The sequence below is a fragment of the Musca vetustissima genome, unplaced genomic scaffold, assembly GCF_032173495.1.
Source record: "Musca vetustissima isolate MV318-11 ecotype Yass unplaced genomic scaffold, APGP_CSIRO_Mvet_v1 utg1268, whole genome shotgun sequence".
In the NCBI taxonomy this organism is placed as follows: Eukaryota; Metazoa; Arthropoda; class Insecta; order Diptera; family Muscidae; genus Musca; species Musca vetustissima.
The window spans coordinates 62,593-78,373 of record NW_026882850.1 but is presented as its reverse complement, the minus strand read 5'-3'; the positions used below and the strand labels follow the sequence as shown (position 1 = coordinate 78,373).

Below are 15,781 nucleotides of genomic sequence, written 5' to 3'. Positions count from 1 at the left end.
AATATTCTCCACAAAATTTCACTATAGGTCAGCGAACAAAATAAATCGCTAGGTATAATATATTTTAATAAAATTCATCTACCAAATTGGGTACATGGAGAAATATCTATTTTTTGGTCAAATTTCTTGGTGGTTTACAAAATATAGTAAAATCTCCAATAATGCTTGATTATAGGGAGATGATGTTAAGGAGTAAAATATTCTCCATAAAATTTCACTATAAGTCACCGAACAACAAATATAAATAGCTATAATATTTATCTATGAAATATCATTAAACATTTTGGCTATAGAAATAGTGTATTTTTGGGCGAATTTGCTTCTCCTTCAGAAATGTAAGAAAATCTCCCGTAATAATTTATATTATTAAAAATGTGTCAATGAGTGAAATATTCTCCATAAAATTTCACTATACATCGACCAACATAAGATATCAATAGCCATCGTATATACCTTTGAAAAATATTAACAATTTTAAATATAACAAAATATATATATTTTTGGTCGATTTTGGTACTTTTTTTTTAGAAATTCGCCAATATTTCCCTTTATACTTCACTTTTGGGCAAAGATATTAGAAAGGAAAATATTCTTCATAAAATTTTACTATAGGTCGTCGAACAAACGGTATCGATAACTATAAATTTTATATATGAAATATAATCGACAATTTGGTTATAACAGAATGTTTGGGCGAATTAGTCACATTTTCCTAAATGTAGCAAATTCTCCCAGTGTACTACTTTTTTGAGCGATAGTGGCAATGAGGGGAATATTGTTCACAAAATTTCACTACTGATCATCGAACATAATTTTTGTGTAGCTGTTATACATACCAAAACAAATTAAAATGTAAATGTATTTTTTGTGTGTTTAGACGAATTTGGTGCTTTTTGGTACTTTTCTTCAAAATCGTTCATAATCTTCCATTATCATTCACTTTGGGGCGAGGGTATTAAAGAGGAAAATATTCTTCATAAAATTTCACTATAGGTCGGTGAACAAACGATATCGATAACTATAAAATTTATATATGAAATATAATCGACAATTTTGGTATAACAGAATGTTAACTTTTGGGGCGAATTTGTTACATTTTTCTTATTGTAGCGAATTCTCTCACAGTACTACTTTTTTGAGCAATAGTGTTAATGAGAGAAATATTCTCCACACAATTTCACAATATATTACGGAATACAACTTTTGGGTAGCTGCAATACATATCAATAAAATTTACAGGTAAATTTGGAAATATACATGAAATGATTACGTTTTTGATCAAAAGTTGGTATTATTTTAGAAATTCAGCAAAATCTACAAAAATTGTTTATTTCAGGATGATGATCTCAATGGGAGAAATATTCTCCATAAAATTTTACTAAAAGTTCCCGAACAAACTATATCAATAGCTATTGAATATATCCATAAAAATTGGTATATAAAAAGTGTGTGTATTTTGGACGAATTCGGTGCTTTTTGGTATTTTTTTTAGAAATGGAGCAAAATTTCCAATAATTTTTCCCTTTAAAGGGATGGTATTAAATAGGAAAATATTCTTCATAAAATTTCACTATAGGTCGCTGAACAAACGATATCGATAACTATAATATTTATATATGAAATATAATCAAAAATTTTGGTATAACAGAATGTTACTTTTTTGGGCGAATTTTGTTCAAGTTTCCTATTTGTAACAATTTCTCCATCAATGCTTCATTGTAGAAAGATGATACCAAGAAAAGAAATATTCTCCACAAAATTTCACTATAGGTCAGTGAACAACAGATTCCACTAGCTACAACATGTATCGATAAATTTAAACGGCAATTTTGGGTTTATTAAAAATAATTCATATTTTTGGGCCATGTTCGGTATATTTTTTATATTTGGTCAAATTTTAACACAAAGCGTTATTTTAGGTTTATGATGTCAATGAAAAATATATTCTTCATTAAATTTCACTACAAGTTGCCGAACAAAATTTATCGATAGCAATAATATTTATCTGTGAAACATTATCGACAATTTGGATATATAAGAATGTCATATTTTGTGCGGTTTTTTGTTACATCTTACAATTTGGACGGAATTCTCCCAACAATAATTAATTTTTAAGGGATGTCTCAAATGAAAGATATATTGTCCACAAAATTTTGCTATGGGTTACCGAACAAAGGAAATCGCTAGCTGTAACATATATCGAAAAAAAAAAATTAGTATCAATATTGTAAACATACAAAAAACTAATTTATTGGGCGATTTTTGTTATTCTTTTTTAATTTTGGTCGAATTCTAAAACAATACTTTATTATATGGTTGTGATGTGAAAGAAATATATATTCTTCATAAAATTTCACTATAGGTCTCTGAACAAAATTTATCGATAACAATAATATTTATCTGTGAAACATTATCGACAATTTGGATATATAAGTATGTCGTATTTTAGGTATATTTTGTTACATTTCCAAATTTGGACGGAATTCTCCAACAATAGTTTATTTTTTAGCGATGTCTCCAATGGAAGATATATTCTCCACAAAATTTCAGTATGGGTCACTGAAAAAAAGATATCGATAACTATAATATATAGCGATAAATATTAAGTATAAATTTGGTAAACATTCAAAAAATTATTTATTGGCCAAATTTATATATTTCTTTTAAATTTGGCCGAATTTTTTTAACAATACGTTAATTTATTGTTGTGATGTCAGAGAAAAATATATTCTTCATAAAATTTCACTATAGGTCCCTGAACAAAATTTATCGATAGCAATAATATTTATCTATGAAACATTATCGACAGTTTGGCTATATATAAGAATATCATCTTTTGGGCGGTTTTTGTTACATTTTCCAATTTGGACGGAATTCTCCCACAAATATTAAATATTCAGGGATGTCACCAATGCAAGATATATTCTCCACAAAATTTCACTATAGGTCACCAAACAAGTGATTTCGCTAAATATAACATGTAGCGATAAATTTTGAGTGTCAATCAGGATACATACGAAAAAATTATTTATTGAACGAATTTATGTATATATTTTTAAATTTGGTCGAATTCTAACACAATACGTTATTTTATGATTGTAATGTCAAAGAAAAATATATTCTTCGTAAAATTTCATTATAGGTCCCTGTGCAAAATTTATCGATAACAATAATATTTGTCTCTGAAATATGGTCAACAAATTCGCATATATTGGAATTACTTGTTTTTGGCGGTTTTTTTTTTTTGTTACATTTTCCAATTTGGGCCGAATTCTCCCATAATAATTAATTTTTAAGGTATGTCACCAATGAAAGATTCCCCACAAAATTTCACTATAGGTCACCGAACAAAATATGTCGATAACTATAATATATAGCGATACATTTTGAGTATCAATTTGGTAAACATGCAAAAAATCATTTATTGGGTGAATTTATATATTCTTTTTAAATTTGGTCGAATTTTAAAACATTAAATCATTTTAGGGTTATGACGTCAAAGACAATTATATTCTTCATAAAATTTTACTATAGGTCCCTGAACAAAAGATATCAATAACTATAATATTTATCTGTGAAATATTGGCGAAAATTTTTTGGTGTCTACGAATGACTAATTTTGGGCGATTTAATGATGACAATTGTAAAGATATTTTATGAAATTTCAAACTTTTTATTAGCCCTTTCGAAAAAATATTTTTTTAAATAACTTCGACCTTTTTTACAGCTGTTTAACAAATATTTTCACAAATTCACACATGTCAATAGCCCTTTTGAAAAAAAAATCATCAGCTATTAAAAACCTCACACATCAACGCCAAAAGACTTTAATTATCTCCCAATGTTCATCGCTTCAGATATTTTTTTGTTCGTTCTTGCTTTTAGCTGTAACTGACTACCCTCTTACAGAATGACAGCTATGCAGACAATGCACACCGTTGTTATCCGCCACTTACAGACATACCAAACTACCATATCAATGCGAAACCCGCATTCCAACAATGGTCAAAGTCAAGGTTGTTTCGTTTCTGCTGCTGCTTGGTAACTTAACTGCTGCCGCCAAAGTTATGAAGACTTTTTCTTGCGAAGTTTATTTTTAGCGCTGCCTGACAAGCCCTCTCTGCACAATGCATTGCTGCTCCCCAAAGATTTTTTCTCTGTGTGGTGCATTTTTCAATGGTAATTAAATTTGATATGAATGAAAAAAAAACCGGTTCCTTTTATTTTTGGTCACAATTAATGACGATTAACGATTAGAAGAACTGACCTGCAGCAGCAGCAGCAGCTCTGGGTCGGGTATATTTTTGGTATGCAACGTGTGACTTATTAAAAAAAAAAACTAAAATTCTATTCTTGATCAGGAAATGACGAAATCTCTAGAACATATTTTTTTTTTTAAACTCAAAACTGTTTTGGATTCCAAAAATAAATTTGTATGGTTCCGAAATGCATTTATTTAAAGTCATTAGCCATTAAAAAAAACTTGTTTAATACATATTTTATATTTTTTTTTTAAATCTATAAATAATCCGCAAAACAGAAGCATGAACTATGTGCGGCAGGTCAGTGCCAAATGGGTGTTAGAGATGATTAATGGTGCTTAGGAAAATAAAATAATATTCGTGTTGAAATCTGAAAATATTTCATCAAAATATTTTTAAAAAATTGGAAGCTTGAAAAAGCATATTTTTGGAGGTTTCTGAAAAATATTTTTAATACATTTTGGTTGACCACCACCAAAATACCGAATATTTTTTAGAGTACCGTCATATATGGGCCACTTTAAAAATTGGACGAATGTTGATAATTTTTGGTCGGAATGTTTGCTACCTAATGAGGACCTATAATATTAAATTACATACAATTCGGTTGAAACACTTTACAAAAACCTCAAAAATTCCGAAATTTAAGGGGTACCCTCAATGGAGATCACCCCTAAATGTGAACCAATATAATTAATTTTTGGTTGGAAGATTTGCTGCCCAATGAGAAATGAGAAATATTAAATTATAGGAAATTCGGTTGGAAAACGTGTTCCAAATATCGAAATTTGGGGGTACTATTATATGGGAGCTATACGAAAGCTTGGACCAATATTTATCATTTTTGGTTGGAAGACATGGTACCCTATGAAAACCCAAAATATCAAATTGCAGCCAATTCGGTTGAAAAATGTGGTCAAACTCTCAAAATATCGAATATTTAAGGGTACCCTTATATGGAGGCCACCCTTAAAAGTGGACCAATATTAATAATTTTTGGCATGAATATTTGCCACCCAATGAGAACCCAAAATACCAAATTACAGCCAATTCGGTTTAAAAATGTTACCAAACTCCCTAAATATCGAATATTTAAGGGTAGCCTTATGTGGAGATCACACTAAAAATTGGAGCAATATTAATCATTTTTGGTGGGAAGATTTTCTACACAATAAGAACACAAAATATCAAATTACAGCCAATTCGGTTGAAAAAGGTGTTCAATCTCACCAAAATATCGAAATTTGGGAGGTACCGTTATCCGGAAGCTACCATAATAAGTGGACCACTATTAATAATTTCTGGTGGGAAGTTTTGCTACCCAATGAGAACCCAAAATGCCAAATTACAATCAATTCGGTTGAAACACGTTCTCAAGATCCTCAAAATACTGAAAATTGCGGCTACCATTAAATGGGAGCTATACGAAATTGTGGACCAATATTAATAATTTTTGCAATGAATATTTGGCAGCCAATGAGAACCCAAAATACCAAATTACAACAAATTTGGCTGAAAAAAGGTCCAAATCTCTCCAAAATATCGAAATTTCTAAGGTATCGTTATATGGGGGCTAGCCTAAAAAATGGACTGATATTGATTATGTTTTGTAGGAAGATATGATACCAAATTAGAACCCAAAATATCAAATTATAGGCAATTTCGTTGGAAAATGCGCCTAAAATCCCCAAAATACCGAAAATTGAAGGGTACCCTTTCATGGGGGCTATACAAAAGCGTGGACCGATCTTGACAATTTTTGGTAAGAAGATTCGACACCTATTGAGAAGCCATAATACCAAATTACTGCCAATTCGGTTGAAAAATGTGCCCAAAATTCTAAAAATATCGAATTTTGGGGGTTATCGTTATATGGGTGCTATACCAAAACGTGGACCTATCTTGACAATTTTCGGTAAGAAGATTCGACACCTAATGAGAATCCATAATACCAAATTACAGCCAATTCGGTTCAAAAATGTGAAAAAAATCTAAAAATATCGAATTTTGGGGGTTATCATTATATGGGGGCTATACGAAAGCGTGGACCGATCATGACAATTTTTGGTAAGAAGATTCGAAACCTATTGATTATCCATTATACCAATTTACAGCCTATTCGGTTGAAAAATGTGCCAAAAATCTGGCAAAATATTGAAAAATTATGTTATGGTTATATGGGGGCTATACCAAAAAGTGGACCAATGCCAATAATTTTCCGTAGAATGTGTTGCTATTCATTGAGAATCCATAATACCAAATTACAGTCAATTTGGCTGGAAAACGTGTCTAATATTCTAAAAAAAAAAATATTTTTTGGGGGTACCATTTGAATGGGGCTATACCAAAACGTGGGCCGATATTGAACATTTTTGGTAAGAAGATTCGACACCTATTGAGAATCCATAATGCCAAATTACAACAAAATTAGAGCCAAAAATGTGCCCAAAATCTCCAAAATATTAAAAAATAATGAGGTTAGGGTTATATGGGGGCTATACCAAAACATGGACCGATATATCCGATTTTCAATACCAAACATCCTAAGGCCTGTGACAATGTATGAAATTTCAAAGCTGTTAAATTTTTGGAGATGTTTAAGGGAGGTTTTAAAAATCAAAGGCAATTCCTCATTTAAATTAGACCCCTCTTTGGAACCCTTGAATACTCTTTTAATATTTTTTTTTTTCATTTTTCTTTTCAATAAAAAATTCAATATTTTAGTTAAAAAATATGTTTCAATTTTCTTTTCATTTTTTTAATATTAGAATATTTGGTTTCAATTGTTTTCGTAGTTACTTTTCTGTAAAGTCGTCTTATAATTATTACAATTTGTGTGTGAGTATGTGTGTGTGGGAGGAGGGATGTTGTATGTGTGTGTATTAGTAGTACATAAGAAAATGATTTGAGATTCCTTATTTTTTTTTTCTATGAAAATAAACTTAACTTAATTATTTCTTAAATGTATTTGTATAGAGAAAGGGGTTTCGAGAATGTGTTTTTGTTTTTGGTTGATGATTGAGTACATTTTGTTGTTGTTATTATTGCTACAAATACATTACAAACTACTAAGGCACATATAAAAATTCGGCAAGGAGCCTTTTTTACTTATATTACGAAAAAATAAACTCGTTGCGTGTTTATTTCTTAAAAAAACTATAAAAGCAAATTGAATATTTGGTATGGATTGTTTTGATTTTTACGAAATGTTTACGAAAAATAATTTGGCAATTTTAATGGCAACCTTAAAATTCATCACGTGTTGCTGCCGCTTCTAATTGTGGCTCGGGTAAATCGACATTTTTATTATCGAGTCGTGGTTCAGCCAAGAAAGCCCTTTCTGGATCACTTTTCAATTGGGCGGCAGATGGTGACTTGTTCTTTTGATGTGCCTCAATAACATAGGAATCTTCTGTATCGGAAATATAACCATAATCTCCAGTATAGTGTGTAGGATATAGCAACAAAGGTGCAGCACTAAATGCCAATAGATCACGTTCAGGGAATGCTTCGGACCAAGTTTTATTCGGATGTCTATTAAACATAATGGGTAGGAATTCATCTACAGGCAAGAGTTTTTCCAATGGTTTGGCTTTCAACAATTTCTCGGCACCTTTTAGGGATAGGACATAACCCAATGTCCAATAGGAATAGCCAACATGTACCAAATTTTCGGTGTTTTCAACCCAAGGCTCAACCTCATCCTTTAGGCGTTTGCGGCCAAAGTAACTAGAAATCAAAAAATATTCAATTAATCTTCAAAATTAATTAAATATTTTTTTTGTTCAATACTCACACCAAATCATAATCGATAACCTTGCGTACTTGTTCCATAACACCCAAAGCCTTCTCGCGGAAATACGCTTCGAAGCGTATATCATCCTCTAGAATCAATACCTCCTTTTGTTGTTTCTCAACCATGGTTTGCCAAATATTGTAGTGGCTCAAGAAGCAACCAATTTCACCCAGAGTCATGGGCCTTTGATGATAGGGATCCTCATAGCCGGGCAGAAATTTAATACCGAGCTCCTTGATCATTTCGGGGGTAAGGCGCCTGGAAGAAAAGAGAAATGAATTAGATTTTTTTGTCATTAAAATGGATTTGAAAATTTAACTTACTTTCCATCCACAGCTGGGAAATATTCAACATCCAGATTTAGGGCATCGAAAAGTTTCAACATTTTATCACGTCTTTCAGGGCGACGTTCAAGGTTGATCATATAGATGTGGTCTAAGCCAAGTTTGTCTCTGGAAATAAAAGAGATGAAAAAAAATTAGATTTTCAATAAAAATATTAAAAAAATTTAATAAAAAAAAAATTAAAAAAAATTGAAAAAAAAATATTTAAAAAAATATATTTAAAAAAAATATTTAAAAATATTGAAAAAAATATTAAAAAAAAATTCAAAAAAAATATTACAAAAAAAATTAAAAAAAATACTCAAAAAACAATTATTAAAAAAATATTTAAAAAAAATGAAAAAAATATTTTAAAAAAAATATTAAAAAAAATGTTTAAAAAAATTTAAAAAAAATGTTAAAAAAATATTTTAAAAAAATTAAAAGAATATTTAAAAACCAGTTTCTTCAAACTTGAAAAATCTAGAAATTCAGTACGTTATGCCAAATTTCGTATATAAAGATATATAGGGACTTCACCACTATGGTATATTCTACAAATATATCGTAATCGACATCGCCTTTTTCAGAAACATTGAAATTGAAATTGATTAGGCTGTACCAAATTTCATGTAAATGTAATCTTTATCTATTTACATGAAATCGACTAACATATATCCGAGCTATATTCTAAAACCTATGCTAATTTTCATTTCACTCAGGCAGAATTACATTCGTTTGCGTAAATGATTAGGCTGTACCAAATTTCGTGCAAATCGAAAGATATATGGGGACCGTTTACATTAAATCGGTTAAATATATATATGAGAGCTATATCTAAATCTGAACCGATTTTTCCCAATTTCAATAGGGTTCGTCCTTAGGCCGAATACGTGACCTATGCCAAATTTCATCCAATTCAGATCATAAATGCGACCTGTACTTTGTTTACAATTTAACATGGACAGACAGACGGACGGACGGACGGACGGACATTCATAAATCGACTTAGAAAGTGATTCTATGCATATTCTCAAAAGGAACCATGTGTCTATCTCGTTTTATTTTGCCTGTTACAAACATATGCACAAAGACATAATACCCTGTACCACAGTGTGGTGAAGGGTATAAAAATCGAAAATATATATGTGAGCTATATCGAAATCTGAACCGATTTTAAGGAAACTTGGCAAACACGCTTGCCAAATTTCGTGCAAATCGAAAGATATATAGGGACTTTGGTGGATCATTTACCTTAAATCGGACGAAAATATATATGGGAGATATCTAAATCTGAACCGATTTTCACGAAACTTAGCACACATTATTCAAGGCTTCACTCAGTACGCTATGCAAAATTTCGTGCAAATCGAATGATATATAGGGACTTTGGTGTACCATTTATTTTAAATCGGACGGAAATATATATGAGAGCTATATCTAAATCTGAACCGATTTTCAAGAAACTTGACAGACATCACACTATGCTCAATTCAGTACGCCATGCCAAATTTCGTGCAAATCGAAAGATATATAGGGACTTTGGTGCCTATATCGGACAAAAATATATATGGGAGATATATCTAAATCTGAACCGATTTTCACGAAACTTAAAACACATCATTCTGGACCTAATTCAGTACCCTATACCAAATTTCGTACAAATCGAAAGATATATAGGGACTTTGGTGCCTATATTGGACGAAACTATATATGGGAGCTATATCTAAATCTGAACCGATTTTCACGAAACTTGGCAAACATCACTCTAGGCTCAATTCAGTATGTTATGCCAAATTTCGTGCAAATCGAAGGATATATAGGGACATTGGTGCACCATTTACCTTAAATCGGACGAAAATATATATGGGAGCTATATCTAAATCTGAACCGATTTTTCCCAATTTCAATACGGTTCGGAAGGGCGGACATAGCTAGATCGTCTTAGAAATTTACCCTGATCAAGAATATATATACTTTATAGGGTCGGAAATGAATATTTCGATGACTTACAAACGGAATGACAAAATTAATATACCCTCCATACTATGGTGGAGGATATAAAAATCCACGCATTTGAAAAAATAATTTTTTTTTTAAATACTCGACTTTGAAAAAATAATTTTAAAAAAATCCACGCCTTTGAAAAAATAATTTTAAAAAATCCATGCCTTGAAAAATTAATTAAAAAAATCCATGCCTTGAAAAAATAATTTTTAAAAAATCCACGCCTTTGAAAAAATAATTTTTAAAAAATCCACGCCTTTAAAAAAATAATTTTTAAAAATCCACGCCTTTAAAAAAATAATTTTTAAAAAATCCACGCCTTTGAAAAAATAATTTTTAAAAAATCCACGCCTTTGAAAAAATAATTTTTAAAAAATCCACGCCTTTGAAAAAATAATTTTTTTTTAAATACTCGACTTTGAAAAAATAATTTTTAAAAAATCCACGCCTTTGAAAAAATAATTTTTAAAAAATCCACGCCTTGGAAAAAATAATTTTTAAAAAATCCACGCCTTTGAAAAAGTAATTTTAAAAAAATCCACGCCTTTGAAAAAATAAATTAAAAAAAATCCACGCCTTTGAAAAAATAATTTTAAAAAAATCCACGCCTTGAAAAATTAATTTTAAAAAATCCGAGCCTTGAAAAATTAATTCAAAAAAAGTGCACGCCTTGAAAAAATATTTTAAAAAAATTCACGCCTTTGAAAAAATAATTTTTAAAAAATCCACGCCTTGGAAAAAATATTTTTTAAAAAATCCACGCCCTTGAAAAATTAATTTAAAAAATCTAAGCCTAGAAAAAGTATTTAAAAAAAATCCACGCTTTGAAAATTTAATTTAAAAATCCAGGTCTTTGAAAAAAAAAATTAAAATCCTTCATTGAAAAAATAATTTTTAAAAATCCACGCCTTTGAAAAAATAATTTAAAAAAAACACGCCTTTGAAAAAATATTTTTTAAAAATCCAGGCCTTTGAAAAAATAATTTGTAAAAATCCGTGTTTGAAAAAATAATTAAAAAAAAACACGCCTTTGAAAATATAATTTTTAAAAATCCAGGCCCTTGAATAAATCATTTTAAAAAAATCCGGCTTTGAAAAAATAATCTTTAAATAATCCGTCTTTGAAAAAAAATTTAAATCCGTCTTTGAAAAAATAATTTTCAAAAATCCACGCCTTGAAAAACTAATTTAAAAAATCCAAGCCTTGAAAAAATATTTTTACAAAATCTGTTAGTTCTTGGAAAAAATATTTCAAAATCATTGTCTTATAGTTCTTGCAAACAAATCCATTTTTTTGGAAATGGTGTACATGAGAGTAGGGTAAAAAATAAGAGATTTTTTTCAAATTAAGAGTACTATTTGTTTACATTCAAATCTCCAGCGATCTGCTGCTGCCATAGCCAATTGAAAAAATTATATCATGAGGATACAATGTGCATTCTAATGGATACATAAAAAATATTGTATATCAGTATACACACTGCAAAAAACAAAAACAGATTGCATGTGCAAAGAAAAAAAACGACACACACACAAACCATGTGTTCTAAATAGTTTTGTAATTAAATACAATTTATGTGTTTATGCTTTGGCATTCGTATTTTTTTTTTTTATTATTTTTGATTTAGAATATTGTCTGGTTACTAAGACGGGAATACTTTTTTCCAAGAACATTTAAAAAAAGGAAATTCATTTTAAAATATGTTTGTAGTCGACCCTCCAAAATTTGGACATGCATGCCATGCCGCCACCGGCATAAATATGTGAGAGAGTGTTTGTATTTTCAAAACTGTATCACATCCATGTATTGGTAAAAGTCAAAACAACATCATTAATGTATTCATGAATTGTGTGAAGAAAATTTGATCTGATAAAAAAGAGGGAAATATGATCTCAGTGACATGTTTTGGTTGGTGTTGTTGTAAAAATTAAGAAATGGGGTTTTACTGATAAACAAAAAAATAAGAAATTGAATTTTGGATGCAAGGGGTTATCAGCGAAAAACATAATTTTGAAATTTAGTTTTATCAGTAAACCAACATGTTTTATATGACTAATAATTTTTAAAGTGGATTTTCAAAATAAAAAAAAAATAAAATTTTCAAATACTACTCACTTTTCCTCTTTCCTTTCGAAGGGCTTCAAATAGTCCTTAACCTCAGCCACCTTGCCCAAATCATTTATAATATTCGTTTTGATATTCTGCAACTGCTTATAATCCTGTTCCAGTTGTTCGGTATTTTCCAATGGTTGTAAAATATAACCAAATGGCACTTCATTCGTTATGAACAACGGTATTCTTGAACAATTTGCCGATATGGCAAAAACAATAATATCATCGACAGGGCCATCATACAAACGACACTGTTCACCCAAACTTGCAGCATATTCCAAACCATTCTGCAGTTGTGTTCTCAAATTATCACGATCGAATGTCAAATATGGTGCGCCATTATAATTGACATTTATCAAAACTGCACTATGGATCATGGGCACTTGAAAGATACCCTCTTGATGGACATTATAAATCTCCCGATACATATCAGTACGTAAGTAATAATAGTCAGGGGTCATGCCACACCAGAAATTTGAATACAGACCCTCTGATAAGAGCATGGGTGCGACAATGGGTAAATTCAATTCGGTTAAATGTTTAAGGGTACGGGGTTCAGTCAGCAAGACATCAGCATCCAAATACTAAGAAAAAAATGAAAGAGATTAGAAAAAAAGAAACAACATAAAATGCATAAGTGGCACAATAGTCGAAGGAGATAAGACTTGCGATTGAATTCAATACTTACAAATATATAATCAGCCCAGATTTTTTCTGCGTACACAAATGCTTCTTCTTTCAATTTGATAAGATGATGAAAACGTGCTTCGGGCCAATCCAATACCGACTTTTCGTTTTCAAAACTTGTCTCCGTGTCATTGAATACTTTGTCCACGCTGTGATATTGGCGTTTCACATTTTTCAACCATGTTTCTAATATTTCCACGCTGGCATCTGTATTGTGATCGGAACGAATCCTGTAATGAGATATAGGGGAGACATGCAATTAGTTAAATGTTTGAAATAATATTAGGCAAAAAATTGCAAATTAAATAATTTTAGAAATTTAAAATATTTGAGAAATGTAAAATATTTAAAAAATTTTATATTTTACAGATTTTAGAAAAGTTTTTGTTTCCAAGTTCAAATACTTTGGAAAATTTTGAATATCATCGAAATTTTAAATACTTTAACAATTTTAAGTATTTTTGAAAATTATTTTCTAATTTGTGAAATATTTTAAATTTGTAAAATTTCTTAAATATCTTAATTTCTAAAATATTTTTAATTTCCAAAATATTTAAAATTTCCAAAATGTTTAAAATTTGTAAAACATCTTAATTTCTAAAATATTTAAAATTTCTAAAATATTTAAAATTTCCAAAATATTTAAAATTTCTTTTTAATATATTTAGAATTTTTCAAATTTTTAATATATAATAGATATTTTAAATATATTTGGAAATTTTAAAAATTTTGAAAATTTAAAATATTTTTGAAATTTAATATATTTTGAAAATTTTAAATATTTAAGAAATTTAAAATATTTTACAAATTTTAATATTTTTATATATATTAAAAATATTTCATATATGAAAATAATGTCCCTAAAGTAATCAGATTGTCACTGGGCTCTACAAATTCAGACATGCGGGACTATCATCTATAGATAAGCTTAGATCAATTTATCAATATGTCACGTGGGTCATACTCCTAGGGTTATTTATCAAATTGAAAAATACAACTTCCGACTAAGAAGGATCATAAGATTGTAATAAACCCCTGTGTACTTAGTAGCGACAAAATCCAAAAATTCCCGAAAAAAGTTTTGGCCCATTTTTATATTGCTCAGTTTCACCGCTCGTTAGAAGCGTCATCGGTTTTATATTCAAATGTGTACTGCTATTAGAATACCCCGATTATCTAAACAATTTCAAATCTTCTATGCTCACTGCTCTTCTGTTGAACCACATTGTGGTTAAATTATGCTGGCATATGTTCTGCTTTACAGAAACCATAAAAAATTCCTAAGCAATAAAATTCCCGCACATAAATATTTTGGATGCTGGAGTGTCATCTATAAAACAGAACGATCGCACTGAAACTCAAAATACAATATCCTTAACTAACATGCAGTGTTGGATCTATCCCCCATATACCTTTAAGATACACCAAACAGATATTATAAAAATAAATTAAAATAAAAAAGTATTTCAAACTTACCACAATGCAATGCGATCCTTGGGATAATCCAATTGATCCAAATAGGTAAGAAACAGCGGCAGGACATGAGCCTTATTACGCACCAGCAAGGCTATCAATACTTTGGGTGGCGATTCACCCAAATCTTCGGGCAGCAGATGGGCAATACGTTGCACCGATTCGGGTGGTGTCTTACCGTATGTGCCGGTCCATAGACCACAACAACATCCGGTTATGAGAAAAAATATCCACACAGTTTTCATTTTAATAAAAATTCTGTTTTTGTTTAGATTATAGGGATGTGTGAATGGGAGGAGTGTGTGTTTGTGTTTGCGCGGCTACGGTGCGGGTGTGTACCAGAAACTGTGTCTGGTTGTGCCGCTGGTTACTGAACAACTGATACTGAATGAATATTATCCGTGCGCTACATGAGTTTTTTGTTTTTCTTTTCTGAAAAACTATCTCTTCGTTTTTGTTTTGTTCTTGCTTTTACTGTTCTCTTGTCTTTTGTTGTTGTTGTTGCACTGTGTGTATTTTTCGTTCCTTATGGGGCAGGTTTAGACGTTGAATGTTCTTGCTGAAACTTGCACTAGACAGTTTCATTAAAGGCGGATTTGTGTTTTAACGGTGAAGAGAGGGGGAATTGTTGTTGTTTCTCTTCTTTGTCATCATTATTCTATCATGAAATAGACTGCGCGCAACATGATATGTCATTTGTTAGAGAGGGAAAGGGATAGAGCCATCAATTCTATTTGGCGCCAACTAATCCACGCATACTGTTTCTTTACAATATTCCATTGAATTAGTATGATGAAGCTTATCTCCTCCTTCTTTTTCTTCCTCCCCTCCACTATCACATAACAAACAATTTATTTTTTTCAATAAAACTTTGTTCCAATTGCATTCACTTCGTGTTTATGTCAACGCCGGCAACTGTTATATTGTGCCGGCGTCATTCTTCACGTAAAACGTAAACATATGACAACGGGCAATGAAACAGTGATACTTAAATAGATACGTCAATAAAATGGCAGAAAACAATGCCTGTTATGTATTTAACGGAAAATTTAGTAAATATTTGAATTAAATTGTATTAAAATGAGATTTAATTAAATATTTGATATTTTATTATGTCAAC

General features: G+C 30.2%; 1 protein-coding gene across 1 annotated transcript; it reads right to left on the bottom strand.

Annotated features, from left to right (window-relative positions):
- Window positions 1–7,507: 7,507 nt before the first annotated feature.
- Window positions 7,508–14,906, bottom strand: LOC133329528 (glycosyltransferase 25 family member). Its single transcript, XM_061538004.1, has 6 exons — window positions 14,665–14,906; window positions 13,190–13,418; window positions 12,505–13,085; window positions 8,382–8,510; window positions 8,059–8,316; window positions 7,508–7,991 (listed from the first exon to the last, which is right to left on the bottom strand). Exons 1-6 carry the CDS (start codon window positions 14,904–14,906, stop codon window positions 7,508–7,510), a joined length of 1,923 nt encoding a protein of 640 aa, XP_061393988.1.
- Window positions 14,907–15,781: the final 875 nt, after the last annotated feature.

What these genes read in the sequence shown, in the direction of transcription:
- LOC133329528 (XM_061538004.1), bottom strand. Translation starts at nt 14,906, where the DNA reads ATGAAAACTGTGTGGATATTTTTTCTCATAACCGGATGTTGTTGTGGT. An exon ending in AAGGATCGCATTGCATTGTG is followed by an intron (nt 13,419 to 14,664) that starts GTAAGTTTGAAA and finishes ATCTCATTACAG; the next exon opens with GATTCGTTCCGATCACAATA. An exon ending in TTCGAAAGGAAAGAGGAAAA is followed by an intron (nt 8,511 to 12,504) that starts GTGAGTAGTATT and finishes TTTTATTTCCAG; the next exon opens with AGACAAACTTGGCTTAGACC.